The sequence below is a fragment of the Penicillium malachiteum genome (assembly GCF_028827825.1).
Source record: "Penicillium malachiteum strain IBT 17515 chromosome Unknown utg000002l:1.0-8849297.0:1.0-8852440.0, whole genome shotgun sequence".
In the NCBI taxonomy this organism is placed as follows: domain Eukaryota; kingdom Fungi; phylum Ascomycota; class Eurotiomycetes; order Eurotiales; family Aspergillaceae; genus Penicillium; species Penicillium malachiteum.
Window position 1 is genome coordinate 7,914,303 of NW_026643095.1, and position 17,770 is coordinate 7,932,072.

The 17,770-nt window shown below is 46.2% G+C and overlaps 4 protein-coding genes across 4 annotated transcripts; 2 read left to right on the forward strand and 2 right to left on the reverse strand.

The window, feature by feature from the left end:
- Positions 1–2,849: 2,849 nt before the first annotated feature.
- N7483_005947 (uncharacterized protein) lies at positions 2,850–4,436 on the forward strand (the record flags this gene model as incomplete). The annotated part of the gene is made up of 2 exons (XM_057089384.1): positions 2,850–4,035; positions 4,135–4,436. 2 exons carry the CDS (start codon positions 2,850–2,852, stop codon positions 4,434–4,436), a joined length of 1,488 nt encoding a protein of 495 aa, XP_056949213.1.
- A 2,685-nt stretch (positions 4,437–7,121) lies between these two features.
- Positions 7,122–8,318, forward strand: N7483_005948 (zinc-binding alcohol dehydrogenase family protein; the record flags this gene model as incomplete). The annotated part of the gene is made up of 4 exons (XM_057089385.1): positions 7,122–7,405; positions 7,471–7,600; positions 7,659–7,856; positions 7,911–8,318. The coding sequence occupies 4 exons, from the start codon at positions 7,122–7,124 to the stop codon at positions 8,316–8,318; spliced, it is 1,020 nt and encodes a 339-aa protein (XP_056949214.1).
- Positions 8,319–8,558: 240 nt separating this feature from the next.
- On the reverse strand, positions 8,559–9,675 carry N7483_005949 (uncharacterized protein; the record flags this gene model as incomplete). The annotated part of the gene is made up of 2 exons (XM_057089386.1): positions 8,559–9,494; positions 9,550–9,675. The coding sequence occupies 2 exons, from the start codon at positions 9,673–9,675 to the stop codon at positions 8,559–8,561; spliced, it is 1,062 nt and encodes a 353-aa protein (XP_056949215.1).
- A 553-nt stretch (positions 9,676–10,228) lies between these two features.
- Positions 10,229–12,266, reverse strand: zfpA (uncharacterized protein; the record flags this gene model as incomplete). Its single annotated transcript, XM_057089387.1, has 3 exons — positions 10,229–11,464; positions 11,517–11,698; positions 11,771–12,266. The coding sequence occupies 3 exons, from the start codon at positions 12,264–12,266 to the stop codon at positions 10,229–10,231; spliced, it is 1,914 nt and encodes a 637-aa protein (XP_056949216.1).
- Between the last annotated feature and the right edge of the window lie 5,504 nt (positions 12,267–17,770).

Below are 17,770 nucleotides of genomic sequence, written 5' to 3' on the forward strand. Positions count from 1 at the left end.
AGATACAGATAAAGATACTAAGAGTCTTATTATGATGGAATTTTCTGTTTATAAAGTTATTTTCAGTATGATGACCCAGCATACTCCAGAGCTCATTCGGATATGTCAATGTAAACCAATCTCAATCGAAGGCTTCCAAGGATATTAATCTCTTGATACTACTTTCAGGCTGGGATGATGAATGCCATTCCAACTGGGCAGCCACTAATTTATTCTGAGTTCCCCAGATTCGCCTCCAACATTCAAAGTCCAGACCGCAAAAAAGATCCAAACATCCTTAAGGGAACCAATTGGATTTTCAAAAAGTGATATGCATATGCAGTTCATTATCTCATCCCGGTCATCCTGATCCCCACTCCTAGCGGAGATCGTTAGAAAAAAATATACACAACCCCCTTTGAATTCAATAAAGACGAGTTGTATATCGTACATCTGCAAGTATGGTGGACAGGTGGGACCGGGAGTACTTCCGAGTGGATCTTAGAGGACTGTGCGCCTTGACAGCAATGCAGAGCACAGCCGTTGCTCGTTCGCATTCCCTGCGGGCTGGTTCCCTATCCTGCCGGTTTCAACGCCACCCAGCCCATCCCATAAAATGGAGAGAAGCTTCTTTGAAATGGGGCTTAGGATTGGGATGTGTCGGTTTGGAGGGAGGTGGGGTTTTGAGGGTCTAATCTATATTTAGGGGAGATTTGAGTATTAAAGGTGTTTAGTGCTATCTATTGAGATCAATACAATGGTGGAACTACATAGTAGATATTACTATCTTGTATGGATTTGCTGAGAGATTTGATACTTCAAAGTTGTTAAAGAAAACCTGAGCATTGAGGCACGTCGCCGAAGAATTGAGGCCATGTAAATAAACATTTGAATAGTTCCAAGGTTCTCTTATCACTCTCATTGAAATGTAATAATATTGACGATGCAAATAGCCTCTTGTATCGGTTGATCGCATCCCCAGAGTAGACAGGTCACTTCAACCCCCAAAGCCTCCTTTGAGCCACCAATATCGTTATGAGAGTTTGAAATATTCAAAATATGAATATTCCCATTCAGAAAGTTATTGGATCAGCCATTTCTAGAAATCTTTCATTGGTGCGGATGAACAAGAGACCCTCCAGTTCAAGTTAGCCCTATGTACGTAACCGATGAGGTTGGTACATTACCAAGCTGCCTGTGCCAAGACCAAAACATGAGGGAGAATTTACCTGTCAAGAAATTATTTCTATCTTACTTATGAATACCGTGGCTTGGGTTGATCTGGTTTAGGGCTGTATCATGAGAGGTGTGGGCTGGGGTTGCTTTGGTTCTACTCACGATATAATAGACCGCTCCTTATAAAATGGCATAACTAGTAGTATTGAATACTAGTAGCTTCTAAGAAGCTGAATATTAAGTAAAGAGCCAGCTCACAATAAGTAATGCTAGTTGAGGAACCAGTCAAAGATTGAATTCATCATTAGACAAAATATGCTCAGTCCTCGGTCCATCCACGCCGTTCGTCTGTCTCACACTATATCTGCCCAAGTCGAGGATCAGTCAAGACATTACTTCAATAGAAAATGATCTGAAACTGACGGCAAGTGGATCATCGCGGCAGTTATTAAAGATCCGAGCATTTTGGGTCTGGCTAGGGTTAACGGTCAGTTCGGCAACCACAACCCATACTATCTTGATCTTCATTGACTCCTTGATGAACGGTCATAGTGGAACCTGGAAACGGAAAATCAGCCCCTGAATCCGGGGAATTTAACGGTTCTCTAGATCAACAGCTCGGGGGATGTAGGCTCAGGAGTATATCGGAAATGAATCCGAGGCGTTTATTAAAGCATCGAGACCGAGCAAGAGATATGAATATCCCCTTGTTCAAACCCGCTGTCGTCCATAAATATCTGCTCATTTTATTCTGTCAGCAGGAGGGTTCAAGACTTGCATATCAACATAGAATCTCAGACCTCGCCCGGAGTTTCACCCGTTCATTCTGAATCATCAGCTTCCCGTCAGATCTGAGACCGCATTGCATCCAACGGTCTGCCTGCAATCTGGGATATTCGACTCCAATTCCGCTACCCAGGCTCCTGCTAAGGACCTTCAGGTCCACTCTTCCTCATCCCAAGCAGCAGCGATATACCAGCTGAGTTATAGCCGGCTTGCCTGAAATCAAAGCCTTCAAGAAATCCCTCGAGTTAGCTAGCTTTTCATCACAGGAGTGGCAACTGGGAAATACTAAACAAAAAAAAAGAGAAAATCCCTCCCGTGGCCTGCAGGTGAAACCTCGCCATCCACGAGACATCAGAGCCTAATCTAACGGCCAGTGCTGCAGTTATCAGCTGTCGTCTATCCGCCCAACGGTTGCGCATTGACAATTCAATCTCTGGGGACACACAAAAAGAGCCTATATCGACAGTGGTCCACACCCCGCGGCGACAACCCGTGTACAACCAGACTATCAACCCAGCAAGCACCTGCAATTGCGGTGAATCCAGATCCACGGGAATTGCCATTCATCTTGTGCACTCAATCCCTAGCAGTGTTTTGCCATGGTGGATGTACTGTTCAATCCTGGAGTCCCGAAGTCATGGGCTTTTCATCAGAGGGAGACTTCCGGCTCGGGCCCACGATTTATTTATGGGAGTGCTTGCTCTTTCAACAGGAGTGAACAATCTCATGTTCAAAACTCACAGCGCCTTTTATCAAACTGCGTGGCCAACTACGGGTCCTCCCTTCTCGGCGCTACTTCAAAATTCAATCTTTCTCAGTCGCCTTCAACTTCCCAGTCACCCTCACCTCCTTTGAAAGGACTTAAAACACAACCTTCATCACCAGAAAGTCCGCAAAGCGACCTTTCAATGGATCCTCCTCCTCCTGTCAACCCTCCTTTCTACTATGGTTCTGAGCCCCAATATCTCCACCAACCCGAAATGTCATCAAACGCCGACCCTGCTGCCCCTCCTATGAAAGCTACCCCCTCGAGTAGTGGGAGCTTTAGTGATGATGCAGGATACTTTGACTACAGATCTACCCCAGATCAATTGGGAGGGATGAATAGTTCGATGATCCCGATTGAATCAGGATGGTCTACTCAACACAACGCTTGGTCAAAGATGGAAGACACGCATTCCTTTTCCTCGTCATACGATGTTGATGTCCCCAAAGAGCAGTTGGCCATCCCGGATATGTTTTGGCAGCCATCTGGTTCTATGGGGATACCTGATCAGACGGGCAACACCAAAAAAGAAGTGCCTTTCCAAGAATTTGAGCCACAGCTCCCCATGGAAGATTTCAGCTATTCATCTTGGGCCTCCTATCCATGGAATTCACACAACAATCCAGACCCATGGGCGGACTCATATGGGATTGGCACAGACTACGATTATTCCAATGCAGGATATTATGACTCGCGGTCGAATATTTCGAGACAACATGCCTACAACCAGGAGGCTGAGCCATTGATGACTGAACTATTGCCCGCAGATTATCTCCAGCAGCCTCATTTGAGCCAGCCCATCCAGTCATCCCCTGTTGCAGCTGGAGTTACAACTCATATTCCTACCGTCCCAGCTTTCCCAATCACTACCAATCCAGAGGCTCCAAGCATTTCAAATATCTCGGGCTACCAAAGCACTACCTTCCATGTCTGTGATGGAAATCCAGGAACCAATACCTCATTGATCAACCCAGTCCACCCGGATAACAACATCATCAACAACATGACTAGCAACCTGCAGCCTGTAACCCAGATGTCTGTCACCTCATTGTCGTACCCGCAGCCTCAATTCACCGCTCCAAATCCCATCAACACAAACCTCCAATCTGATGATGCACGGAACAGCCTCCTCGTTGAGTGGAAGCGCAGTGGGCTATCCTACAAGGATATCAAGCGCCTTGGAAAGTTCAAAGAAGCAGAGTCAACCTTGCGAGGGCGCTTTCGTACCTTGACGAAGGCCAAGGAGCAAAGAGTTCGAAAGCCAAAGTGGCAGGAGAAGGATGTGAGTTTTAATTTTCGATTGCCCTACTGCAACTTTGACCTACTTAGTCAGATCCCTACAACAAGTTACAGAAGCTAGTCGAGCATGAACAAGAAGTATAATCACTAACACAAGTTCAATTAGATCCAACTTCTTAACGAAGCAGTCAAGATCCATACCGAGAAGACAACCTCTGAGTCCTACCCAGAACCCGCTCCTCTTCCCCCGTGGTCCCACTCAAAACCCAGTGATTCCAACGAGCACCCTGGACATACACTGGGTGCATCCTCAACACAGAGCCATCCCGACTCTGTGCCCAACAATCAGTTAGGCCAAATCCCTACCCAGCCTCCCAAAGTATCGTGGAAGAAGGTTTCGGAATACATCTTCGCGCATGGTGGATCATACGAGTTTGGAAATGCTACATGTAAGAAAAAGTGGTGTGAGATTCATGGTATCTCAATTTGAGGTCTCGCCTTCATGCTATCAAGTAGACGTGTATGGTACACTGTTTTTTGTACTTTGACTTGCTGATTCCTGGTTTTTTGTTTTTTTTGTGGGCTCAAGGCCATGGTGTTATTGATATCCAATGTTGAAGATTGACCTGGGTGGAATTATGCTATTTGTTCATTATTCTCGAGCTACTTTGCAGCTGGTCTCAGCGTCGAATTCTATTATTTCTACTTTGATTGTGCTTTAAGCTATTTAATATCCGAGATCCCAGCATGGAGTTTACACAAGCTGGATGTCTGGGTCAGGGTTGGAACATCAACTGATTCCTATCTAGTTTTTTGCGGAGATTATTCTCGCTTGATCAAGACTGATTTTGTGATCCTCAAGCTCTATTGGTTCGCTTATTCTGGATGTTTGACATGACAGAGTGAGAGTGGAAGTCCCAGAGCATCGCTGACCAGCCATCTTGACATAGAAGAAAATACACGACGTAAGATCAATCTCTCACTTCGCCGTCTCTCCCAATATGGAAATGTGTGATCCTGGTGCCTGCTCCCACGGTACAAATACTTACAACTTTTCTGATTTCAAACTTCTTCTTCCTTCCATCTCCCAGCTCTCTTCCTCCACACTTCCTCGTCCACTTCATCCTTCCCTCGTCCATGTCAACACTCCATCCTGACGCCTTGTCAATATTGGCTTGTACACAATCACCATTAACTTGTTTATACTTTATTGATCAGGTGAGATCGATGAACCCACTCTAATCCACGTAGGTGAATGGAACGGTGCCTTGTGTCACTCACTCTGTCTGTGTGTCCTTTGCGCGACTCATACTTTTGGCGAACGTACTTAAGATGCTGTCAAGAAATACCCAGGCTGACGTATTGCGTGGCCACAGATCTCACTTTCCTCGATTGTTGCCTACCTCGTTGATTTTCTACTCCACCATGACTAAGTTCCCATCAACATGTCTTGACGCGTCCTTCTTGAACATCGTGTCATACAACATGACTCCAGAGATCTTCATCAGTCATGACCATGACCATAGCCTTGTTGACATGTGCATCCCGACCTTGATGCAGACACTTGTGGGTTTCAACGCGCAGGCATCAATCTTCCAGGTGAGCCTTCCGTGTCCATGGTCTCGTCCTGGGATTTTTGTACTTTTATTGCTCTACGGAGCTGCTCTACGGAGTCCGCCCACGGTGCCACTCGCAACCCTTGCTGAGAGGAGACTTGCTCGGTCTTCTCAAGACCTGAGGTCCCGTTCCACATTCACTCCACAACAACACAACACAATCATTAAGGTGAGCCTTCCCGTGCCCATGGTCTCGTCCGATTTATATTTTTATTACTCTACGGAGTCTTGCCCACGGTGCCACTGGCAACACTCTTGCTAAGAGGAGACGCATTTTGGTCTTCTCAAGACCCTAGGTCTCATTATAAATCCACTACAAGGACTCCACAACGATAGCGTAAGACAACCCGGGGCTTCAGCTCGCAGGCGCCAATCTTCCAGGTGAGCTTGACCGTGCCCATGACCTCATCTTGGGATCTTTGTATTTTTATTTCTCTACGCAGTCCATCCACGGTGCCACTAGTATAAAACCTTTGCTAAGAGGAGACGCGGTCTTCTCAAGACCATTTAGGTTCTTTTTCCCATCCCGACCTTGATGAAGAAGCCTGCAAGCGCCAACCTGCAGGCATCAATCTTCCAGGTGAGCCTTCCGTGCCCATGGTCTCATCCTGGGATTTTTGTACTTTTATTGCTCTACGGAGCTGCTCTACGGAGTCCGCCCACGATGCCACTAGCAACCTTTGCTAAGAGGAGACTCTGTCGGTCTTCTCAAGACCTTAGGCTCTGTTCCAGACTTCAGACATTGATGCCGCACAGCAGAGAGGAAGCCCTGAGTGCATCACAATATACACGATATGCAGGTGGCGGCACAATCTGCAGGGATGTCTTGGATGAGACGCACCGCGGGGAGGAGGCTCCAAGTGCAACTTGGAATTTGCGTTCAAGGCTTGAATCATGGAATGATTAAGCCTATTTAGGGGTACATAGGTTTTAGGTTTTTCTTTGTATGTTGTCAACATTGACAACTTTTTTCTTTGTTATGATATCATGTTATACTTGCGTGGTTCAATTAATGCTCTGTCTGCAATGTAAATCCATATCAACCTTCATGCTTACTGTATCCCTCCCTCTATAAGTCACGTACTAGATCATGAATACCAAGGAAGCCTGGGAGTATGGCCTCTGGGATCCACCATAACTGTATACAAGACTCTTTATTGGCGTTGTCTGGGGCGGAGGTCATACCCCTGCTAGTGCGACATAACTTGAACCGGTGTGCGTAACATCGCCTGACCGCACCACGATCAGCCTCATCTCAGCAGTGCTCGGAACTGTTGAACCTCGTATTTTCCAACATTTCTCAGCGTGCTATCCTGGCAGTCTCAGGATATATTCTCCAAGAACGGTATGCGATATGCTTCCAACCAAGGTTCTTTTCACTTTGACCGGTTCAGTGGCAACTTGAAGTGAGTGGGGAAGATGGCCTTAAACTCTTGGCCATGATGTATAAAGCAACTCTAATCTTTCGACTATCTACAGATTATCATATTTCCTCGAGCCCCTGGAAATCCTTGAGCTAGATTTTTCCCTACTTTGTTCAACTTTGCACCTCATTCCATATGTCGGTCACTAAAAGTATACGCACCACGAAAGCCGTCGTTGTGATGGAGTTAAAGGTTGCCGCTGTTCGTGAAGTACTACTTCCAGTTGTGCGTGATGACTGGGTACTTGTGAAAGTTAAAGCTGTTGCCATCAATCCCACCGACTGGAAGCATATCGATTATGGAGCTGCGGATATCGGGTGCAGAGTAGGAGTTGACTATGCCGGTATTGTGGAGGAGGTTGGGAGTAAGGTCACCAACTTCTTCAAAGGCGATCGTATCACGGATTGGACTCATGGGCAGTAATTTTCTCCGTTGTCAGTCAATAATCATCCAAATTATATGATCTACATACTGAGCTTTTCAGGAATCGAGCCGATCATGAATCTGGAGCATTTGCCGAGTATGCCGTTGCAAAGGCTTGTGTCCAGAGGAAAATTCCCGACAACTTGAGTTTCGAAGAAGCAGCAAGCTTGAAGGTTGCCATCATGATCATTGTAAGATGGAGCCAAGTCATATATTCCGTGATTGCAGATATGCTAACATTGAAACTAGGGACAAGGAACGTATAAGAATCTCGATCTGCCATTACCTACAGAACCAACCAAAGAACCCTTTCCTTTTCTCATCTACGGCGGAAGTACTGCAACAGGCATGGCTGCCATTCAGCTTGCCAAACTCTCCGGCCTCGTTGTCATTACAACCTGCTCCCCTCACAACTTCGACTTGATGAAAAGCCTAGGAGCCGATGCAGTATTCGACTCTAATTCTCCAACCTGAGGCGCGGACCTCAAAGAACTAACTAAGAACTGCCTGAGATATGCTTTCGATTGCACGGGTGATGGTGCATCTGTTTGCGCGTATGCCATGTCAGACACCGAGCCGGGTATCTATGGGGACATTATGCCCGCAGACTACGATTTCCTGAAAGCTACTAATCCCAAGGTTCATTGCCAGGATTTTCTCCGTGGGTATGATACCATGGGTGAAGATTACTACTGGCTTGCTGAGGAGGCGGTCTCACCTAACCCAGATGAAATGGACTTTTATAAATCGTTTTTGGCGTTGACTCAGCCTTTGTTGGAAAATGGAAGTCTTAAGCCCCTGCCTATGGACTTGAATAGGCATGGTAGTGGGTTGGATGGCGTGCTGAAGGGTCTGGATGAACTGAGAAAGGGCAAAGTCAGTGGAGTGAGACTAGTTTATAACATCTAGTCAGGTCACTTGGATCAATGGCATGATGTAACTTGAATTTAGTCTTATTCAACGACTTAAAGTAGATAAGTTCATTCCAAGATTTATTTTCAAGGTTATATCCATAAATTTCAAGGTGTGCAAGGCTCTGTTCATTACCAGCGTGTACGTTATGATTGCCTCAGCTGCCAATGTGTTCAACAAGGGTAGATCCAATCAAATGCTATGCACAAAGAACCACCATATCACACTTAGTCTTGCTCATAAAACCGAATTCCCATAAGAATCAACTCTCGAGAATCCCACATCCCTCAAAACTCGACTGAGATTCTCAGGATTCGATCGTAAAGCATCCCACTCCGCCTCCGCCTTAACCATCAACGTACCCGCAAGGATAGTTCCATTCAATGAAAGCACACCCGGGTCAACGATATCACCCGCCGCAATAGGATCCATTGGGATCTTCGCCGTCTCTGATCGACGTGGAGCAATCATCATTGTTGAGAGCGTCATGGCAAGGTTGTAGCTTATCGCTGATGGACCATCAATAGACAAAGCGGGCTCTGTAGGTCCTTGCCTCGGGTCTCGACCTTCTGTGGCGGCGACTGCAGCGCAGTAGAGTGATATGTAGATGGATTGAAGGGTATCTGCGGAGGGATTTTTAGGGAGTGGGAGGGCGAAGTGCGCGAAGGGGAGGTGGGGGAGGTATTGGAATGTTGAAGATCCGGGATGCGATTGCGCGTGTGCGGTTAGGACGTCGATTAGAGGGTGCCAGCCTTCGGTTTCGGGTTGGCGCATTGCCTCGACAGGAAGGAATTGGAGATGTCGATGAGGTTGACTTGCGCCACTGTCTTCGCCGGAATTGAAGAAGGCGAATAGACGCCTTGGTGCTGGTCCGGTTGTGGTGTTGTCATCCTGACCCCATGTTCGTAGACACTCGTATGCGGCTTCGAGATCTGCTTTCTCGAGGAGATCTGTTTGTGCTCTCCATTCTTTGGTTGAGAGGATGAAGTGATTTGGAATCACGGGGAACTTGTTCAACACGAGAGCGTGGGAGGGGTTCTCGGGCGGGAAGTGCGCGATTAGAAGCTCTGGTGAGGGGTTTTCGAAGGGATCGAACTTTGGTCTTGGTAAGGTGGTTTCGGGTTTCAGGTTTGATGGTTTCTTTCCTAGAGCGGGACAATAGCGGAGTTGATACTGGTGATGAAGCTTGGTTAGAATCTCGTGGCTCGTGCCAGGTGAGGCCACTCACCGGTATCCCTGCAGCCGTAATCAGGGACAAATGTGTCTGGGAGAAAACAAGATCACCGCCTTCTTTGGCGGCAATAAAGCGCCGCGCGACCAGCGCGGACAGGCTTTCCGAGAGACCGAGTTGCATGGTGTGTGAGTGTAAAGGCAATTGACACAGCTCGGAGCCTCGGACGTGGGGAATGAAGAGCGGGGAGATCGCGATAAGGCGGAACAAGCCGATTTCGGTGCAAGTGAGAAAGAGAGAGAGAGCGAGGAACTAATTTACAACTACAAAGTATTGAAATAAGGAAGTGAATATTATTAATTCATCAATTGAATTTCTTGGGTAATTGGATATATCCCATTATAATAAAATATTTTCCATGCCATCAAGACCCGAATCACCTGAGCCTGCAGGGTCGAGGTATGGTGTATGGCAACACTGTATAGAGACAGAAGTGAATCCCAGGGAAAATAACATAAGAAAATCGTATCCAACATCATCAAAGGTATCATATCCGTGGTCCATATTCAGACAAATTGCTCATCAAGACGCCGTTCGCTGCTGTACGGAAACATGAGATGACACAAGTAAACAAAAACAAAAAAAAATAAAGTAGACACAAAATACAAGAGGTCCTATGGCCAAGCCCTCGGTGGAGAAGAAGATCAAAGATAGGAGATGATCATCAGAGGTTCGTTCAAGCCATGAGTTCATGAATCGATACCTCATCGTCGTGGGAGTGGCACAGCTCAGGGAGGAGAACAGCTGGGGGACCCATGAGATGGTTACTTGGGCCACTCAGCCAGGCACCACGCTGCTCATCGTTGGCACTGTGAACTCCTTCAGCGCGCTTCATGGTCTCCACATCGAGATCAGTCACATAGGCATCCCGGTTGGTACCATCTCCTGGACCGCCTGGCAGACGGAGACGGACTTCGAATTCGTTGTTCAGCATCATCTCGTCTTTCCATAGCCGGCGGGGGCCATCGAAGACGCAGAGAACACGCTTCTTGGTCTTCATGCTGCTGTTCGGGCATCCCCAGGATTGGGGGTAGTTGCCGCGGTTATTGCGACGGCGGTTCACAACGGCCCGGGGACCTTTGCCGGTGGCGCTGGAAGCGTTGGTCTTATTGATCGCGTTGCCGTTTCCAATGATCGGTCGGGAGGAGCCAGAAGCTCCCTTGGTAGATTTTGGTACGCCACGGCCAGCGCGCCAGTTAGAGGGGTCATGAGAGTCGTCATCGTCATGAGAGTCATTATCATCGTACTGTTCCACGGGACCAGCCGTGTCAAACAGTTGATGCTTCTCCATCGTCTTCATCACCTCCTCGTCAGAGGCAACATCAGCCAGATGCTGCTGGTTGATCGCCTCAGATGGTTCCTCCTGTTGCACCACTCGGAGAACACAGTCATCCAAATGCTCATAGAAGTCCTGTGCGTTGCTGAACATTGTTGAGCAAGTAGAACACTTGCCAGTTGCATCACCACTGTAGTTGGTACCCTTCTTGCTGGATGCTGTCGGGCTGCGCTTGCGACAGTTGGGTGGTGTCTGCTCAACACCGTGGACGGAAGTCAAGTGGCGCTTGAAAACATCTGCGCGGTTGAAGCTCTTCTCTGCGGGGGAGCCGGATCCCGGACAGAAGCCGCACACCATCGTTCCCTTATAGTGGGTCAGGGTGTGACGGTTCTTATCGTATTTGCGGGCAAAGCCCTTGGTGTGGTATTCACAGTTCATAATTGGGCACTTCTCAGGTCGCTCGGACAAGTGAGTAAGCTTGTGGGCTCTCAGGTCCTTGAAGACCCGGCCACAGTCCATACACCGTCCTTTTTCCTTGACCTCGTCGTCTCCATCAAGACTGCTCAAAGCTGGACTTTGCTGGGAACGTCGAGATTGAATGAGAAGAGATAGAAGACCTTCGGTCATATACTGAAACTGGACGAGAGTTGTATCCTGAGTTCATCATCAATGGAGATGGCTGCTGAACTGGGTTCAGTGCTGGCGACTGTTGCTCCACGCTGCCGTTATATGGGAGAGGTGATGTGGCGGGAGATTGTGAGACAAAGCTAGGAGGTACGTTGTAGTACATGGCATTTGTTTGTTGATCAGGATGTGAGAGGGTGTGTGTAAAGTTCGGGCCCATTGGCACTGGTTGAATCAAGGATGGATCTGAAATATGCCTGTCAGCTACCACTACCATTTGGGGCGCATTTTCAGATTCAAAACAACATTTCGACGTACCAACAAAAGGATCGGGGATTTTCTCTCTGTAGAAGCCATCCATATCCAACGCACCTGCCATATATTCATTGGAGAAAAGATCAGGCATAACAGCCATTGGTAGACCCAAGCCGTGGTTGGTGTTGACCCAATTATCCTGGTAGACTGGTGTTGGTCCTGAATATGGTGATCCAATAGCTGATGAAGGGGCACTCGCAATGGATGGCCCTGAAGCTGCAGATCCTGTGGGAATGTGTGGTTCGGTTGCGTGGGAAGTAGTGAGGGAAGGAGGAGTGGCAGGCATAGAGGAGAAATTGCCGGAAATCTTGGACATTTCCGCTTCCGCAAACTGGGGCTGGAGATCGAAGTATGACTGAGGAAGTCTAGCGAAATCGGCCGGCGCATAACTTGTATGCATGTCGTCGCTGGGAAAAGGAAACATATCCATCATGTTGGGATCCATCATGGGTTGGAAGTAGGAATTTTGTTTGGGTCTGGCGACTTCGATGGCGAGCATCTTGGAAGGAATGAATGGGTAAAGAACAAAATCCTCGGAACTAAACATATGCCCTTGAATATTATTTTTCTGAATATTGGTGAGCTTTCGAGTTTCTTCTATATTTTATTTTTAGTTGTCACCCATGGAACATACCAATAAGGTTCCGGATTGCGGCCCGTCACCCCAAGTGCGAACCTCGGAATGAACAAGGCAACGTGCACGGGATTGACACCCGGGTACGGGAGGTAGATGGAGTCACCACGCTTGAAACTCTGCAAGGGGTGCTAATCAACACGCATTCAAGATATTTGCCCCCGAAATTGAGATCCTTGCGTCGTGAAGAAAGTTGGGTGTAGTGACGTGGGGGAGGAGTGGTTGTATATGGACTGGGGTAATCAAAGTACTTAATAACCCTAGGATAAGTCCAAATAAGTCCAGATGTCGAGAGATATTTAAATGTTCGAAAAAAGAAGAAGCTTGGAAGGGGGAAGAAGAGAAGTATTATAGAACACTGTAGTACGCTACAATTAGTTTATACTTGTGCGTCTTGGAATAAAATAAAATATTTTTTTATTCAAAAAATGTTTTAATAGATTTATTGAATTATAAAATGAAAATAAAAATAAAAATAAAATAAAAATAAAAGGATAATTTAATTGTGGAATAATTAATCGGGGGAAATGGGGGTCAAAAAAGGCGAGAAGAATAAAATAAAATTCATGAAAAATAACAAAAAAAATAACATTTAAAAAATAAGATAAAAATAAATTATGAAAATCATTTTTTATTTTATCCCTGTGCAGATGTCATCATTACCATACAATACTCCACTCACGAACTCATAGTGGCTGTGACCCCTTAGTGGATCCCGATCAAATTGAGCATGAACACCGAATACATCCAGATACACACGATACATCATTACTTATCCTCTTCCCTTTTTCTATCTAGCTTCAAATCTCATCCCTCTCATTTCTGCCATCTTATTCGATATTACACATGGACTAGCCTAAACTCAGCCTCCTGTCAGGCGTCCAGTTAACTATTCATCACTGCTAAAATGGTTCTTGACATATACCCACATTCAAGCCCCTTTGTCCATTATGAAGTCAATCCTCTAACATACACACACTGTTTAGAAGATTATAGTCAAATCAAATTAATTACTTTGAAGATTTTCATTCTGCCCTACAAGGTTCCCGACCCCACGGGCCCTTCCAAGGTTCTGGATATCTCCGTGGTCTGGTCCCCTCCTGCAGTATTCTCAATAGTCGCATCGTGTGGAGCGGGAGAGTAGGTTCACGGACCCGATAATCTGGTCTTGTAGATTGTCCCAAGGTCTTCTCCCGTTCAAATTAAAATCATCCGTGTAATCCTGGTCCCCGTGAACCGTGAAGATATGATCCAGAGCCTGAGGTGCACATGTGTCTGGAAAATGTCAGAACTCCCGGTCAATGCTAGTGATCGATTACCCCACGCCCCAGAGATTAGTCCTAATATGGCCAAGACTGCGCAATGATATGTAAGGCATCATACTAGAAAACTCCGTATGGTCCACGGGGTATACAGATGTATGTGCTGCTATGTACTCTGTGCTACAGCTGGATGCATCTTAACTTGAAAAAAAAATAAAATTTACTCCGTGGAAAATTCACCCGGGCAATGATCATCCATACGAGATGAAAATTCTGTTTAATCTATTCAAGTGCTCCGTATGCTGTCAGTCGATCTTTGCACGGGAGGGGGCCCCATATCCCCCCCTTATTCTTCTTATTTTTCTTATTATTTAGGTCTCGGAAGGCCCGTGAGTACTTTTGATCCCAATGACACGGATCAAGATTTGTCACTCTTCTAATAGGGATAAGTCAAGATTGGCATTAGCCTAAGACCTAACATGTAGATCCTCTTACGTTACTCCGTAACATACTCCGAACCTTGGAAGTTACTATGTACTAGTAAGTATACTAGTGATAGAGTATATACATGGATAATTTTCTGTTGAATCAGTAATCAATATGGAGTCGGAGTAATTAAATAAAAAAGACATCAGAAAAAAGAAACATACGTACATGTGCATCCTTCGAATAAATCACATATTGAATAAGGGGGAAGCGAGTGGTTATCCACGATCTTAGACGGCCCCATAGTATTCCATCCGATCCGCTCCAACGAATGATAGAGAGGTTGGATGACGATCCTTGGCCCATCTCATCTTTGATTCTTCCTTTACTTTTCCCCACAATTTCGTTTTTGGCAAGCGTCAATACCACTTTGTGGGTCATGATTGGATGACAGCAAATGAAACGTAAAATGAACCCCCGAATTACTCGTTCCAATCGAAGATGCCAGATGGCTTTTTCCGTAGAGACGGGCCTTAGGGCGATGTTCGCCCTCGGTTCACCCTGTATCACCACTAATCCTTCTTTGGTCTGGTGGTAGTCGATCATTCTTGGTGTTCGAGTCATGCGTCTGTATCACGTACTGCTTTGGACTTCAAATTCGTCTTCTGGTAATAACAGAGCCGCATAGCTCGGGCTATTGGAATTTGGCCTGCACCCTGGTTTTTCAGGGTGAAATCCTTTTTGCCTTGGTTCCATCAGGCTTTGTAAATTTTTCATTTCCCTGTTTTTGTTCAAGTAGATCGATAGAACTTGAAATTTTGTATCTTTTCTTTTTCAGATTATTTTGTGTGTATGGAGTACACCCCCCATCCATGGATAATGTATGACGGTATCTCTCTGGACTCCCTTACCTCGGTGATCCACAGACACATGGAACATCCACAACATCACAAAAAAATACAAACATTCCACACTTCAACATTTCCAGAAAAGCCATTCTTGGTCTGGAAGCAGTGGGTCCGATAAGACGGGAATGTCAGAAAATCGTGTCAATAATGCTTTCGGGGTTCCCGCTTAACTTCCTAGTTCCCTTAAAATTGGGTTTGACAGCCAGAACTACCAGTAAACTATTCTTGACTAAGTTATACTCTGGCATTAGTTTACTTGTACATCCACTCTACTGGGTTGTGTCAGACCGGAAAAAATAAACAAGACCAATCCTGTTGTGTCATAACCCCATCTTCCAGCTAGCCATGGAAACCTTTTCTCCATAAGCGTGGGGCCACCAGAAAAGAAAGAAAACAAAAAATACAAAACCAGAAAATACAAAGGTTCCCAACTACGCCATGTCACAGCCCTAGCGGCTGCAGTGAAAGGACTAGACCATCCGGAGTGGCCGTGAAGGAATAAAAGCGACAAGGAAAACTAAGCCACTGGTCGGTGAAGAGCACACCCGAGACGAACTAGCGCCACAACCCTTGACTCCTAGCCACATTCGGGGTTCTCCTAGTGTCCAATAAAGATCCACAAAATGAATACTTAGCGGGTCAATGTACGACCGGTCGCGAGACTGAGGCGCAGCAGACCACTTCTTTCACCGCTGGGATCTGTCGGCGTTCCCGGCGCCAGTGCTACTAGTGAGGAAAGTGACGACATGAATTAAGAGATGTGCCATGAGATCATGTTTGGGGAAGAGAACACATGCCTCGTATTGATCCAAGTTCTGACCCACGCTTCCCGCTCTGGGGGAGATGATGTCCCAGAACAAACAACTGAAATGGGAGAAATCTCATTCTTGTCCGAGACTTTCTTCAAAGTCTGTGTACGGTCGGGCATCGCCTGCCCTACGGTATAGCTGCAGATTACATCTAACCGAAAGAACGGTATTACACTTCTATTGGATAATTGATATGAAGAAGTAAAAGAAAAAAACACGAACAACGCATGTCAAAGTTCATGATCGCCAGGTGGCAGTGTCAATCCCCAATACCACCCCAGAGACGCGGTAACGGGGAAAGAATTGACCAACGGCCAAGCCCATTCCTCCCGGACGTACCGATGTACCACCTTGAAACAACAGGGCTGAATAGAGTAGCCAGTCAACACCGAGAAAAGGGTTGTCGGGTCGGGAAGCCCCTGCGCACACGTGTGATGGGGAATCACCCACAGATCCAATCTGCGGTGCCAGCCTTGCTGTATCCTCCCTTTAGCCCCCAAATTCGAGAGCCCCCTCCACTTTCTACCAGGAGAGGAAAGATCAAGCTAAAAGCTCATAGGATGGATTCCGGAGGATCAATACATTACTCCGTCTACGCGAAGGGAAAGGATTAATATGCTTAGTCTCCACGGCCGTTGCCGTGGGCTCGGGTATGTCAGACATTTCATTTGAAATGGCCTTAGAATTTGGAAAAAAATGTGTGGAATAGGAAATTATGGAATCATCTCAGCTATGTTCTGACCGGCGACTCCGACACCATTTTTTCAAGGCCCGCTAAGGTGGGGTTGGTAGTCTCGTGGCATCACTAAAGAGGGTCCTCGGACGGGAAGATAATCCAAGCTTGGATCAATACGAGGTCTAATGGGATCATTCGTTGAGTTGACAGACTATTCTTACTAGTATGGAGCACCGACAATAAATCATTTCAATGTTGCATCTCATTCCGGAGTCATTCTTAATTGCCCATATCCATGGATCATTAATTCACCCCTTAATTAATACGAGTCCTTCATTAATCAACTTCCTTTTTTTAATCCCAGTACTTTCACATCGTATTGTAGTTGCGTACTACGGTCCAAAACATATTACCTAAATCGTCATCAGTCCTGTGGATTTCTATGGAAATTCCATGGATCAACGCCCGAACCCCACCACGCATAGTTACGAAGTATCATGATGTACTTCATGAAACGAATGCAACACACCACCAGAAACACTGCATATGATTTGCACTTGATTTTCAGAGCCGCAGGTTCCTGCAGAAGAAACCTAAGAATATCCTGGGGCTAAAACAATGACCTTTAAGAACTTGAACCACGAGGAAGATGCTGGGGCCGGCGTCTACGGACATATATCCACATCCATTAATACATTCATCCGAACGAATCCGCATTTGAGCAGTTGAATTATGGCGCCGGGCGCGCGAGAAAGAATCCAGGATTGGACCATTAAATTAGAACATAGACATTATGTGCTTTAAGCCACATGCAGCATTGATGCCCAGGTGACCAGGGCTATCTGCAATGATTTCTCGTAAATTCAAGTGCTGCCAGGAGAAGACCCAGACTCGGGCTCTAAGCCCTATGGAGTTCCCGAGGTAAAGTATGCATAGCCATGGAGCCTTACACGGCGATAAATTGGACATGATTGGCTCGTTGTTCTTGTCTTCCATGTGGCTGCGAAACAGGATTGTATGGGGTTGCTAAAAACAGAACGCCGGGGTGCGTATTTGCCATTCAGAGTAAAGATCGGCAATCTCGCAGCAGATTCTGGCTATGGAGATCGCAGTTCATTATCAATGTTTCATCTGAATTTTGAGATACTCTGTTGTAACTTGTATTTCTTGGAGATCTACTGTACTGAAGGTTCTTGATAATCATTGTGGCAAATGTTCAGTAATACATTTGTTTACGAGGTTTCTTTTCTTTTGTAACAATTTACATGGATTAACCTTGAAGATTTCT